The sequence below is a fragment of the Equus asinus genome, chromosome 29 (genome assembly GCF_041296235.1).
Source record: "Equus asinus isolate D_3611 breed Donkey chromosome 29, EquAss-T2T_v2, whole genome shotgun sequence".
NCBI lineage: Eukaryota > Metazoa > Chordata > Mammalia > Perissodactyla > Equidae > Equus > Equus asinus.
The window spans coordinates 40,528,928-40,543,820 of record NC_091818.1 but is presented as its reverse complement, the minus strand read 5'-3'; the positions used below and the strand labels follow the sequence as shown (position 1 = coordinate 40,543,820).

Here is a 14,893-nt window from a genome sequence, read left to right as displayed (position 1 = left end):
GTGAGGGGGGGGTGATAATTTAGGGGGTACAAAAGTAGGTTATGGACGGGAGACTCTGAGAGCAAAGCGAGCCACTGTTTACTCTGAGCATTTGGTCTCCCCTGGAACCAAGAGCAGGGCGGGCAGCCCCCTTAGAAACTCCAGCTAATCACCAGAAGCCTTTTTGTTCCTTTCTTTCTTTAAGTTTTGAGGAAGTGAAGGGGATCATTACATTATTGAATTATTAAGTGACATAAAGTTATGCTAGCTGCTCACAGATAGCTTCTCAGTCTCCCAGAAGCTTAGATTCGTAATCCGGATCTCACAGGCGCATCCTTGGAACGGGGCCTGGCAGGTGGTTGGCGCTCCGTGAGTGTTTATCGAGTGGATGAAAGGAACACCCCGTCCCGTCTGAGGCCAGACACGGCCCGATTGCAAAGACTCCAGATCACACTGCCTCGGTTCACATTCCAATTCTTCCGCTGGGGCACTTTGTGACATTGGGCAAGTTACCTCTCACTCTGCACTCCTGTCTCCTGATCTGTAAAGCTGGCATCACGGCCATGACTGCACCTCGGAGGAGGTGGTTGGAGAAGGTGGTGATGCGCTGACGCAATGACGGCGTTACGGTCCACCGGGGGAAACATAGGGGATTCTCAAAGGCAGTCACCTTTCTTTGAGACCTTTAACTCCAGAAGGGGTGTCAAGGGGAGAACTGGCATCTGAGGAGGGCTGTGTGGTCACGGCATGCGTGCACTCACGCATTCAGCAGTCCTTGTGCAGCACTGCACCTGGCAGAAGTGCTCTTGAGTCCTGTGCTTCCTCGCCTCTTAGCTCTGTATGTGGAGGTTATGGAGGAGGAGGGAGACTCACTGTTGCCTGGCGATTGCGAGCACACGCCCTGGACTTAGGCAGGCCGGGTTTGAGCCCCGTGTCTGCTGCAGTCCAGCTCTGCGATCTTATATGTAAGTGACCTCGCTTCTCAGGTCTTGCTCTCTCATCCATGCAGTAGAGACGAGGACAGTGTCGCCCTCGGGAAGTTGTCGGCGAGACTTCCGTGCACAGTGCTGTATTAGCAAAGGAACCAGTGCGTTTAGAAATGAAACAGCCTGGCATCCCATGCCTTTGAATTCCTGAAGGCCAGGGCTTCCACCGAAGCTTTGGGTTCACTGTGCTTTTCCCCCTTGTGATGGTGTTTGCGACAGCTGGTAGTGGCCCTCTGCCAGCACCTGACGCAGTTTGATGCAAGCCCCTTCGCAGTCCCTTGGGTGATGTTGTTTCCTTACAGTTACTGGTCTTCACTCCTGTGAAAGTATTGGACACCTAAGACATCACTAAAAGGGGGGCTAAACTACTTGATGCACGTGTTCATTCAGTGACAAATATTAGATGTCTGGAGCCCCTGTTAGATGCCAAGCACTATAGTTAGTGCTGGAGGTATAGGTAACGAAACCAGTAACGTGGTCTGTGATCTCAGGGAATTTAGTCTAGGAGAAAGCCGTTAGGCGGCTTTAGATCCACCGGCAAGATCTGGGGAGTCGGAGAGGGTGCCACGCTACGTGTCATGTAATCACACCTTGGGACAGATGGACCTTGTGTCTTCTCCACAGCATTGTGTCTCTAAGGGCACCAATGATTGATTGTGTTTTCAAACTAACTGTCTATATAAGAAGATTTATTTTCTTCCCCTTATGTTTGAGATTTTAAAGTTTTGGGGTTTTTTTCTTTAGCTTTTAGAAATTGTTAGGCTGTGAAATGACTCTCATTTGCCCAAATGGGATCCCTTCTCATCTTAAAGATCCTATTAATGAACGGGAAATGGAAGTTCTCCCCGAAGAGGATGTTCAGTAGCCACCAGGATCTTTACTGTGTGGAATTTGATAAACTAACTCTGAAATTCCTATGGCAGAATAATAGTCAAGTTAGGGAAGGACGAGGATGGAGAATTTTGGATGGATATTTGGACTGAGTTTGAAGAGATGTAATTAAAGCCATCTGGATTTGGTGCAGGAAGAGATGGAGCTCAATGGAACAGATTAGAGTCCCCGGAAGGTCACATGGGTAGTGGGAGCCTTGTATGTAATAGGGCGGTATTACAGACCGAGAGGAAAATTAGCATTGTCAGTCTGTAGCGTTGGGGTAAAGTTCAGTTCTTAACCTCATATCCTCATAATAAATTCCAACTGGATTAAAGACCTCAATGTGAGAAAAAAATTTATAACTGTTAGAATACCACCTTAGGATAAGGAATTAATAAGCATGACATAAAAATAGGAAATTATAAAACAGGTCAATCTGATTGCACCAAAACGTGCAACTTCAGTGTGATAAAATGATAGCTAACATTTAGTTAACCCTTCAACAACATCCTTTGAGATGCAGTTACTATTATTTTGTAAGTTTTACAGATAAGGAAACTGAGGCACAGAGTAGTTCAGTGACTTGCCCAGAGTCGCACAGGTAGTGAGTGGATGGATGGGGCTGTGAACCTAGGCACTCTGATCCTGGGCCTGTGCTGCTTTGCATAAAGTTAAAAGACCCACCATAGAGTGGAAGGAGTTGCTTTTTTCATCCATTCAGCAGATGCTTACTGAGCGCCAGCTATGTGCTAGGCACTGTTCTAAGGCCATGGCAGTGAGCAAGACAAATCTCTGCTCTCCCGGAGCTTATATAACTGCAGAAAACAGGACTGGCAGTGGTCATAAAGAACCACAAATTCCTAAGGAACAGATAACCTCACGGGTTCTCTCTGGGATGCAGCCTGACAGGGAGAAAAGGTAGAGAAACGTGGGGAAAACCGGGCAGTCAGTGCTTTTCTCTCTCTAGGACTTATATACATCTAAAGAGTGTTTCCAGCTCCTTAGCTACGGGAGTTTCCAAGAAGCATGTGGCAGCGGTGTTGCTGTTATTCTCTTTCTCACCCTTCCCTTCTCAGGAGTACTTCCTGCAAGCAGAACTGACAAGTAACGTTCTGAAAACAGGAGTGGTTCGCTGCTGTGTGGGGCAGTGCAACAATGCCATCCCCGTGGACACCGTGCTCACCATGAGGAAGCTCCCCATCACTTATGTACGTGGTCTGGGCGGCAGCTTTGGCTTTCTGTAGAATTTAATGCAGTCATCTGTGTTGTATTGCATGTGAGCTACGTGCTTGTCTGTGGGTGAGGGAGATGACAGAGAAATGTGTATAATCCTTACCAGGGGCTTTTCATAAGGCACAAGCCATGTGTCAAAGATGATATAATTGGAGTCAGAGGGTGTAGCCTAGTTTGGGAGATTTGGTTATGATCGACACTCAGAGAAGTGTTTGCCTGGAGGGCTTGGTTAAGTGTTTCTTGGCCTTCATTCCTGCCTTGGTAAATTCTGGTTTCTGCTCCAGGGGAATTTGATAGAGTTGAGTCTATCTTAGATGATTGTGCTGTGGGAGCTATTCCTTCCGAGGTTCGCGCAGTCTGAACCCATCAGAATGATGATGCAGAGTCCCCTGGCAGCGCTGACAGCAGTTCAGCACTTGTGGGTGGGAAATCCCTGTTCTTTGACCTTTCCCCTTCCCTCTTTTTCTTACCCCTCAATGCAGAGCAACAGGAAGGAAAACAAGGGTGGGTACCTCTGCCACTCCTGTGTGGAGCAGCGCATCGGGCCCCTGGCCTTCTTGACCGCCTCCCCGGAGCAGGTGCGCTCGATGGAACGCACCGTCGAGGACCTCGTGCTGCCCAGACACGAAGCCCTGCTTTTCCTTGTCTTCTGAGAGCCGAGAGGCACATCCTCCACGGTACAGAATGCCTTGTGTGGACCAGTTACTTGAAGAAAGCCAGTGTCGGGTGGGGTTCTCACTGACCTGAGACTCTGAATTCACTCTCAGAGCGTTTTTGAGGAAGACGAAGCCAACCGGAGCTGGACCTGCCCGTGTCTCCATCCCCTCTAGGTAGCCAGTTTCCACCGCCCCTCCTCCGTGCGCATCCGGCTGGGGACATGGGGATGTTCTTTTGATAAAAAGAAACATTTTATGTATTTAAACTTTTATTACAAGGTTTCAATTAAACAGGCATTGTAGCACTGGCATACCAGTGTGTGACACCTGCCTTCAGCCCCGCTGTTTCCAGCTTTCTCCAACTCTCTCTCTCTGCTCACTCTTTTCAACAGCCCTGTCACTGTTCACGTGCTACACGAAGCAGAGTATGAGACCTAATGTCCAGGGTGAAAACTGACGCATCAAAAATGAGATTTTCCTGTGTGGGGACTCGCACATGTATAAGATGTAGTGTGTACCTTTGTCGTTATGGAGCTCACAGTTTAAACAGGGAGGCAACGTAATACCTAAAAAGACAAGCACAAAGTGACAGTCGCTAGACTTCCTGTGCTTCCCACAGGTAGAACTGGAGATCGAGGGAAGTGGAGCTGGCCAGCCGCCACGGGGGGAGACGGGAGTGGGTAGAGATGGAAAGTTGGTACCTGGTTCACTGCCTGGGGATGCTGGCTGGATGTTGTGATAAAGCTATTTTTATAGAAACCAGTGAAAAAACTCACACGTCTTAGATGTTCACGGATCTCGTGTTTTCACATTCTTGCCATGCAGCACTTCAGGGACCCAGATGGCAGGTGGGGGAGCTGGCACGGCATGGCCCGGAGAGCTCACCACATCTAGTCTCTGAGCCCACCCCGCAGAGTCCGAGAGCAGACCTCAGCCTCAGAGGTGGCACTGCCCTGACCTCTCCGCATCAGGCCTCTAGTGCAGGCTGCTGAGGAAACAAGGGTGCTGTTGGATCGGGCCAGGGTGCTCGGAAGGGCGAACGCCAGGGTAATGTCCCCACATCGAGGAAGATTCACAGACGTGGACCTAAAATGGGGGGGGGGGGGCACTTGAATGAAAAAGGGACGAGGCCGCTTCCTCCATCCCACTGGTGTCCCTGCCTCCCCTCATTTTGCGCTCGTGGATAACTCGGAATAAAAGAGCAAGTGAAAGGAAATTACTTGAATTTGGATTGGCCACAGTACTCAGTGTCCTTCCAAAGAGGAATTGGGAGAGGGGTGGCAGGAGAGAGCTCGTTAACACGCTTTCTGGAAATCGAGTTTTGCCAGCCCGAGAGGAGGCGACTGACTGACTGGAGAACTCATGAACTGACTGAGCCTTCATGAGCAGCTGTTGCGTGGCAGGTGCCGTGCTGGTGGGTCTGTGGAACCCACACATGGTCCCTGACTCCCGGAGAGCGCAGGACGAAGCCTGCTGTAGTTCAGGGTGAGGAGTGTCTGGAGAGAGGGCTGCACGAGTGCGCTGGGGCCGGAGGGCCGTCTTTATCAGAGTAGAGCTCGGAGGGCTGCCCAGAGGGGGTGGTGCTGGAGCTGTGTCTAATAACAGGACGAGCAGTTAGCTAGCTGTTAAAGAATGAGAGAACATTCCACGAAGAAGGAACATGAAGGACAAAAAGTGCGTGTGTGGAAACAGCACTACCAGAGCAAAATGTCAGTACTAGTGTTTGGGTACTTATTTTGAAAAATAACAGAATCTAGGAATTAAAACTGGTATTTCATTTTTTTAAGTATTAATTTAAAAAAAATCATTATGACTAAATATTGGTGTGTTTCAAATAGAAACACAATTTAAATACCCAGTAAAAATATAGATTTTAAAAATGAGTGTTAATATCCATTATCATTTTAATGTAACTGATTAGATGAGAAGAATAAAAGCATTACTCAAAAATATAAACTAACCACTGCGTGAAAATGAAAATCTATTAGATCTTTTTGAAAGTATATTCTTTAAAATAAGAGGCTCCCATGATTTCATTTAGCTGTGAAGCTATTTTTGTGCAAGATTTTCTGTAGAAGTTTTTTTAACCACATAAATTGGGAGAAAAATAAGGAAAATATAAGCTAGTTCCAAATATTTTTCTCTGGTTCAATAATTTTTGAATAATCCCTCTTATTTGATAGCTTAGAGGAGATCTTTTTAAATTCGTTTAAGAATCTGCAATCTATTGATAGCAAGTTCTAGTTTTTTGTTTCAAAGAAAGCATTTCTGATTTGTCTCTGTCTTCTTTGATTTTATCATGTATATAAAGATTCTGACTCAGAGTTACCCACATAAAAATAAATGCTGTTATGTCATATTCCACTTGTTTAGAAAGTATTGAAATAAAAATTATTCTTGCAATAGAAATGTTAAAATGCCATAGTGTATTGTAGACTATGCCTTAGTTTGTCCTTTCACATAATTATTCTCAAGACATATTTCAGATTTTAGATTTCTTTTTAAAATAATGAGCTGCTGGTATTAGACCAACCTAAAATATTGGTATATAGACATTTTAAAATATCACAGAATACCAGCAATTGAAGTTGCGATCATTAAGGTATGAAACTGTAGAAATGCTTGGGCACAGAAGATGTGTACGTGGCTAGAGTGTGTGCACAGTAGGAGCAGCCAGTGAGGAGCCAGGTAATAAACGGCCTTAAACACTAGGCCAAGGAGTTGGGTGGTATTCTGAAAAATGAGGAGGAATCATTGAAAAATTTTAAGACATCAGATTTTCTCTTTAGCAGGAACATTTCAGTTGTAGACTGGAGGATGTTTTAAGAAGACAGATAAGTTAAGAGGCTAAGACTTATAATCTCTGCAAGAAATGACAACTGAGGGGCTGGACCAAGGCAGGTGGAGTGGGACTGATGAGGAGGCGATGGATACATCGATTAGTGTTTCTGAAAGTGTGGTCCCCAGACGAGCAGCATCCACATCACCTGGGAACTTGATAGAAATGTAGAGTCTTGGTCCTCATCCCAGATCTACGGGATCAGAAACTGTGAGATCAAGGCTCAGCAGTTGGTATTTCACAAGCCCTACAAGTGATTCCAATGCACACTAAATTCTGAGAACTTCTGCTCTTGAGATTAAGAGGTAGAATCAAAAGGACTTAGAGAACGTTAGACGGGGATGATGAGTCAGTCTAGGAATCCCAGTAGGACCTCTGGTTTTCTGGCTTCTTCTGCAGAGTGAATGAGGGTACCCTTCATTGAGACAAAACGGGAGATGGAGTAGGTTCCTGTAACAACAGTGATGAATTTGGTTTTCAACATGTTGAATTTGGGGTGCTTATGAGAAATCCAAGTAGAATTGTCCAGGAGGCTACTGGGGAAACAGATCTATACTTCAGCAGATTGCTTTGGGCTGGAAATAGAGGATTTAGAGTCGTTGGTTAGTAAGAGGTAGTTAAGATAGTCCGGTTGATGGGCTTATTCCAGCATAGCATCAAGAACGGAAAGAGCCGAGGTCTGAGAAGCATACCTGAGGAACACCAGCTGGGGATAAATAGGAAGAGGATTTTGTGAAGAAAGTGACAACTGATTCCAAAAGATAGAGTTGCTACTGAATTAAGAAAGGAAGGTGGTCTTCAGCATGCCGTGCTGTAGAGAGACCACGTAAAATACAGGTGGAGAGGCGTCCCCCTGACTCTCTGAAAGTCAGGGGCCCCCTAGCACGGGCAACTTCAGTGAGGCCGGAAGCCAGGCCGCACTGGGCTCAGCTGTGAGTGGGGGGCTTCAGGCAATTTGATGGACTAAACATATGTATTTACTTTGGTTGCTTCCTGAAACCATACTAAAATGACAATAAAAGGATTTGTTTTTAAGGCATAAACCCTTAAGGGGAAAAAAAAAATAGAAAAGAGATGACAGTCACAAAGTTTTGGAAGTTGGGAAGCAGATAAATGATTGATAACTGACTCAGCTCACCTGAGAAAACTGAATCCGAAGCTCTAGAATTCTCAAAAGATGTGAGGATTGATGGCACTGGGTACTACAAGTAGAGGGTAAAGGTGGAGCAAGAAACTGGAGGATTGGTAGAGATTTTGTTTAAAAGCCAGTTAAATCCTGAGATATCCTTTCCTATTCTGTGTAACTGGGTGACTTCTCATCTTCAACCTAGCATAAGACTGGAGGTTTACTCTCTGGAGAGGACAGAATAGAGGAACATCTCATGTGAGAGACTAGGCGTAGCTCACTAAAGGCCATACTGAAAACAGGGCAACGGTCTAGGTCCCTCGGGCTGCTGTAACGGAACACCACAGACTAGGCAGTTTACAAACCACGGACATGTATTGCTTACAGTTCTGGAGGCTGGAAGTTCAAGATGAAGGCTCAGGCAGATTCGGCGTCTGGTGAGGACCCACTTAGTAGTTCACAGACGATGTCTTCTTTCTGTGTCCTCATATGATGAAAGGGGCAAGGGAGCTCTCTGGGATCTCTTTAATTTGGGCATTAATCCCATTCATGGGGGCTCCACCCTCATGACCTCCTTACCTCCCCAAAGGCCCCACCTCCAAACACCATCACATTAGGGCTTAGGATTTCAGCATACAAGTTTTATACGCACATAAAAACACGCACATACATACATGCACACACGTACACCTGCTGTAGGTGGGAAAGTGACAGTTCCTTCTCTGGGAAATATAACCAGCTTCAGCAGAAACACTGGCAGTGACATCTAAGGTAATTGGCCAATCTGATTACCCAGTGGAAAGAGCCTATAGTCTTCAAACCCCACCCAAGTGCCCAGAGAGTCAAACACATTTTTAGTGCTCCATGCTTACATAGGAGCTGCAAACCAAGGATCGCCAGGCATCTGACAAGATCCTGCAAGATGAAGGTTGGATATCAAAACAACAGAAAAGAACCAACCTGGAAGAAACAGTCTGTGCAGGGAGAAGAAAACATCTAAATATCTTAAATATAGACAGAGAATAAGAGAACATAGTGCATCCGTGAAATAACAAGATCAAAATATATGTAAAAATGTTTGGAGACAGTATAAAAGAAAGAAAAGACCCAATAGAATTGTTGGAAGGAAACGTCAAGAAAATGTCCCAAAAGTAGAGCAAAAACAAAGATTGAAAAAAGGAAAGAAGTAGTCAGAACCAATTTGAGCATGGAGTTTCAGGAAGACAAAACAGAGACTGGGAATTTTCTTTTTTTTAATCATGAATATTACCCAGAACTGAATATATGAGTTTCCAGATTGAAATGCTCAGCAAAGTGGATGAAAGTGGACCTACGGTGAGTACATTGTGGTGAAATTTTAGGAACACTAGAGATGAAGATCCTACAAGCTCCCAGAAGGAAAAAAGTCATTTCCAAAGATCCAGGAATCAAAATGTCTTCAGATTATGCAAGAGCAGCACTGTGGAGCTTCACCGTCAAAACTGAGGGGAAATGGGGGCTGGCCCGGTGGTGTGGTGGTTAAATTCACACACTCCACTTTGGCTGCCTGGGGTTTGTAGGTTCAGATCCCGGGCACGGACCTAGCACCACTCGTCAAGCCATGCTGTGGCGGCATCCCACGTAAAATAGAGGAAGATCGGAACAGGTGTTAGCTCAGCAACAATCTTCCTCACACACAAAAAACAACAGAAAAACTGAGGGGCAATGGTTTCCAACTTAGAATTCTAAAGCAAGCCAAAGAATCAATAAAATAAAGGCATTTTCACACATAAACATTTGATCTACCACGCAGCCCTTCTCAAGAAGTTCCTGGAGAACCGAAGGACAATAAGGTGATGAGCAAACCCAAGAATGAGGAGGAAGTCCTCTAGGAAACAGACTGTCCAACGGGGGGTGGGGGTGGGGTGGGCATGCCAAATGCTCCTGAGCTTGTCACTAGGATATTTCCATAACGGGCAGAGTGTTCAGGCTGGAGTTAGTGATGAAGACATAGAAAGCTAAGCAAATGGGGTGGGGAAACAAGGCAATTGTTAATTCTTTAATAATTAAACAACAGGTTGTGCTGGGGAGAAAAAGAAACTGTAGGTTTACTGCCCAGCTCAGCCACGTATAGCGGTGTTTTCATCGTCTTGATAGTGCCAGCATGTGCATTGGAGGTAGGGAAATGTGTTAACGTGTGACGAGAAGGGGGTTGCTCAATCTTCACCTTCCACAGTACGAAGTCAGTTATCACGTCTGAAACTGAAGAACAGAAGTAGAAGCCAACAGGAGCTTATTGTTTAGAGACGCAGAGAGATACACCAAGACAATCAGCTAAATATTTCCTTTTGGGAGGGGGCACTGGGGACGTGGGGGGCTTTTGGGTAAAAAGCCGTCTATAACTGTTGACTCAAACTCCGTGCCTGTGTGATAAGCCTTGAGAATATGAGTGGGAGGCGAAGAAATGGACATGGTCCACATAGATGAGTGTCAAGGAACGAGGCTGGGAAGAGATAAGACAGTAGATGGGGGATGGTGTGGTGTCAGGGAGAGGAATTCATTTTTTAAGTGCAGGAAATTTGAGAATGCTTACATGTTGAATGGAAAATAACAGAGAAGAGCACTGGAAGATACAGGTGAGGGGGTGGCTGGGTGATAGTGGACTGGGAAGGTTTGGGGCATGAGATATAAAGGAAGCCATGTTAGGTGCACATATAAATGATTAAGGAGAAAGTTTAGGCAGCTCCCATCCAATTATTTTATTTTATTTTTAGGGAAGTCACCAATAAGGTCATCCAGAGGGAGTGGGGAAAGTTTGGAACAGATGTAGAAGAGACAAGTGGAAGCTGACAACACGGGATCGCTGGGCCGTACCAGCCCAGTTGAAATTAAGTCCATGCTGTTGGCTGATGTGTACGTTTCCCTCTAGCTGTCTAGGCGTGGGAGCAGAGAAGACAAATGGTTAGATTCAAATGCAGGTTACTCAACACTAGCATGGACAGAAGTGCAAGGTCCTGTGTGGGAAATCATCCTGCACGGAAGCCCAGGGCCCCGTGTGTGTAGCAGGCCATCCTTCATTCCTCCAGTGGTGTCAGGTCTGCCTCTGGGCCAACCGACTGGGTTGAGAAGGGACTTGGACACCCCTGGAATCAGACTACTTATGGTTCACTGCTTTTCCTCAAGCCTCATCTTTGCTATGGGTCCTGCCTAGTCCCCGTAAGCCTCTGGGCTTTTAGGAATGTGGTATATACTGAGAGACCGAAAGCCAGTTACTTTGGATTTCCAGTGAATGGGTACGGTTAAAGCTGGCCTGAGATGACACAGGCCAAGAGTTCCTGCAGACACTGCCCCCAGACAGAGTGTGACCTGACACTTACCCCTTTCTGAGAACCCTTCAGACGCCTTCGCCTCAGGCTGCAAGGGCTTCCAGAGCCTTTGGAGGGGCCTCTCGCTTCCTCCCTGGGCTCCTGAATTACACACTCTCCAGGAGAGCCAGGGGTTGCTGTCCCTCATATTCCTCACCACCAGTGGTTTTATATATTTTCTATTTCTAGTGGCCTGGACCTCTTAAGGTGGAATAGATGGAGGGAGATGGAGCTTCAAACTTAAATGTCTAACTTGTGTCTTACTCTGTTTGATGTCTTAGCACACTCTCAAACGTCACATGTCCAAAACGCAGCTCTTGATTTCTTCCCTCACCCCCAACTGGCTCCTCCCATCGCCCTTCTCCACCTCACGCAAGTTCTGCTGACTTTACCTCTAAAATATCTTGAATCCATCCATTTCTCATCATTACCTTGCCTCTTAGGCCAGGTCTCTATCTCATCTCACCTGGCCTATGGCCACCTCCTACGGTTGCTCTGCGCTTTCCTCTGGCCCATTTCTTCCATCCTCCATGTGGAAGGACACGCAATCTTAAAATGAAGACTAAATTAGGGGCTGGCCACAGTGGCATAGTGGTTAAGTTCGTGCACTCCCCTTCGGTGGCCCAGGGTTCACTGGTTGGGCTCCCGGGTGTGGACATGTGCACCACTTATCAAGCCATGTAAAGCGGAGGAAGATGGGCATGGATGTTAGCTAGGGCCAATCTTCCTCAGCAAAAAAAAAAGACTAAATTTATGCCACCCTCCTGCTTTAAAACCCTTCAGGAGTTTCTTATTGCAGTTAGAATATTACTCTAACTTGGACTGCAGGCAGAAAACGACCTTTTCTTCTCTGCCTTCCCTAGAAGCTCATCTTTTAAAGGACCTTAATGAAGGTCTCAAAGAAGTACCCAACACAATATCAACATCCTGGATTTATTTCTTCTGTTTTAAATGTCCAATTCAATGGTTCTGGATTTTTTTAAGGAATCATTTTCCTAATATTACATTTTCCTAATCTGGACTTATGGTAAAACAGGTAGTGTTTTTTTTTTTTTTTGAGGAAGATTAGTCCTGAGCTAACATCTGCTTCCAATCCTCCTCTTTTTGCTGAGGAAGACTGGCCCTGAGCTAACGTCCATGCCCATCTTCCTCTACTTTATATGTGGGACACCTACCACAGCATGGCTTTTGCCAAGCGGTGCCATGTCCACACCCAGGATCCAAACCGGTGAGCCCCGGGCCACCGAAGCAGAACATGCAAACTTAACCGCCGTGCCACTGGGCCGGCCCCCACCAGCCGTTTTAAATTCCTACCCTTCCTTTGCTTTTCATGAAACCATCTAAATTGATGACATGAAGAAGTTAATAAGAAATGGCACATTGAGAGTTTCTGGCAGCATGTGACTCAGTTGCTATGCCCATGCCCCACTTCCCAAATGCTTGTGATGACCACCTGGCTACCCCTGGCTGTGTGACAGGGCAGCTGATAGCTGGTCTATGGTCAGGACTGCTCCGTTCCTACCCACCCTCCTCAAAATTCTGTTCAAACTCTGGCACTAATTGAGCCATGTGGTCTCGGGCAAGTCAACTTCTCTAGGCCTCAATTTTCTCATCTATAAAATGAGGAGGTGGGATTAGGCCCATGAATTTAGAAGTAAATGTTATAAACATCAAAGAAGGAAAGAGAAGAACAATGCAGGGAAAGAGACAGTGTGTGTACCAGGTATGGCGTACCTGGGCCATAACCTGCCACTTGTAGCTTCTCACATGGAGACCCTATTAGAAATTCTCTGAAACTGTGATCCAATCTAGCTTCAGGCAAGCTTTTTTTCTCTTTTTAGAAAGAAAAGCTGAGCTCAACCATTTGGGACTCAGCATTCCCACTCTTTCTCCTCCTTTTCTCTTTGTGCTTACATTTCTCCTCAGCGATTCTTTCAGTGCATTTTTTTATATTGAAAATAGACATTTTATTTTGTTTATACAAGGCACAATTCAAAATATAAATCATATAATATGTAGATATAATAGACAAGGAAGTATAAATATAAATGCATGTCTATAGAGAAACGTCAGAGTTCAGTTTTCTTCTTTCTGAATCCTTACATCAAGAGGATTCATGGGCGCAATATCTCTTTGCTCCCTTTGAATGCAGGCAGAGCACCTAACTGCAGAGTGTTTTTAGGAGCTGAAATGCTGGTGTCATCCTTGTGGACATCTCCCAAGCCAGGAGGAGCCTCGTAGTTCACTTAAAGCCTCAGGTACATTTCTTTTCTTTGTCAACTGTAAGTCAGGATAAGGCGTGGAAGGGATAGTCAAGCAGATAAGCTATCCAGAATTGATGTCATAATGAAATAAGAGCCCTGATGGGAAGACTTGGGGCCTTCAGCCTCTCCTGGGAAAGCTTCATGTGCTGTGACTTTGGGAACTGAGCCCTGCACCTGCGGAAGGCAGGCAGGGCAGGCAGCCAGCATCCATCTCGAGCCTGGAAACCCTGCTCATGCAGGCGGTGCCCAGGCTGGGCACAGTTGATAAAATGATTCCAGGACGTCTTATCAGCCTTGTGGGCTGTTCCCTGGCGCCCAACTCCTTGAGTCTTTTCTCGGTCCTCTTTGGCTAGAGCAGGGTTGGTGCCTTCGCCCCAGCCTTTGCTGGCCTCGGTTGTCCCCTGGAGTTTCCTTGGTCATGTGGATGGTTTATGTGTCCTCTTCTCTGTCGCTGGTTCCCCTGGTCATTGGCGCATCTTCCATGTTTTCCATTTCAACACTGGCTGTCTGGGGAGTTGGCCTGTAAAGCAGATAATCCACAGGTTTTGAAAGAGGAGAGGATGGCCTTCAAATTGAGTAAACAGAGAGTTGCTCTTGAACACTCAGATGCAGAAAACCTAGATTGCCTCCATTCACAGACAGTACTTAAATCCTACTTTGGTATTTTTAACCCTCTCATCCACCAAAGATTTACCAGTGCTGTTGGAGCAACTTCCCCAACCTGGCCAACCCTCTGCTAGAAAGCGGCGGTTCAAATGACGGGAACAAGAGAAGGAGAGAGTAACTAGGAGCCTGGCTTGGCCAGACGTGATAATCGTGATAATGATGTCATATTTATAAAGTTTTTTAAAACAGTTCTTGGCACTTACTAAGTGTTAAATAAACAAATATATCCATCAGTTTCAGAATAACCAAGAGTAGGAGAGGCAAAGGCAAGAACATCTTTAATTCCACATGCTTTGTGTCTGTCAGTGAATGACCTGTTTTTTTGGGCCCTGAGTTTCTGGGTCAGCAGTTTCTCCAACAGATTATTTAATCTTTCTCCTAAGGATAAGCAGCTTTTTAAGACATCTTTAAGTAAGCACTTCGAGCTCCTTGGAATGAGAGCTAAACTATAACTCAGGATTTTAGGCTAACATATCAAAAATAATTTGCTAAAAGCCAATTTGTTGAATGACAAATCTACCTAATAACCCATTTGCAAAAAATCAGTTTATGGCAAGAATCAATTCACCAAATGACCAAGTGCTCACAGCTATCAGGTTTACCAGTTATTCCTAAAGATATATTGATGAATATTTCTTTCACATAGTCAGTGAATATTGGTATCGTCCTCTTATGAGCATATTAACTGGCCATATAAACCAAATTTAACAAATTATGTTTAAGAATATATTTTTAATGTATTATTCTTTAAAAGATTTGTGTATATTCTTTTTTAATATGGTCAATGAAGATAGGTATTATAATATCTTAAGAAGATACCTCCAAATTCAACATTTTATGTGGAAATTATTCAGTTATGATGACATTTGGAAAATCCTTTTAAAAGTCATTTTCTATTTTGCCAGCATCTTAGCATTTTTTGGATTG

The 14,893-nt window shown here is 45.2% G+C and overlaps 2 protein-coding genes across 4 annotated transcripts in view; one reads left to right on the top strand and one right to left on the bottom strand.

The window, feature by feature from the left end:
* Nucleotides 1-6,136, top strand: part of FBH1 (F-box DNA helicase 1) — a 45,917-nt gene extending 39,781 nt beyond the window's left edge. For both annotated transcript variants that reach the window (XM_014845134.3, XM_014845135.3), the window contains 2 exons: nucleotides 2,915-3,046; nucleotides 3,554-6,136. In XM_014845134.3, the coding sequence (XP_014700620.1) occupies nucleotides 2,915-3,046; nucleotides 3,554-3,724 (303 nt within the window). In that variant the 3' untranslated portion in view covers nucleotides 3,725-6,136. The remainder of the gene's footprint in view (nucleotides 1-2,914; nucleotides 3,047-3,553) is intronic.
* Nucleotides 6,137-12,985: 6,849 nt separating this feature from the next.
* IL15RA (interleukin 15 receptor subunit alpha) overlaps nucleotides 12,986-14,893 on the bottom strand; it is a 40,270-nt gene continuing 38,362 nt past the window's right edge. For both annotated transcript variants that reach the window (XM_014845136.3, XM_044762199.2), the window contains one exon: nucleotides 12,986-13,820. In XM_014845136.3, coding sequence (XP_014700622.1) covers nucleotides 13,730-13,820 — 91 coding nt within the window. In that variant the 3' untranslated portion in view covers nucleotides 12,986-13,729. The remainder of the gene's footprint in view (nucleotides 13,821-14,893) is intronic.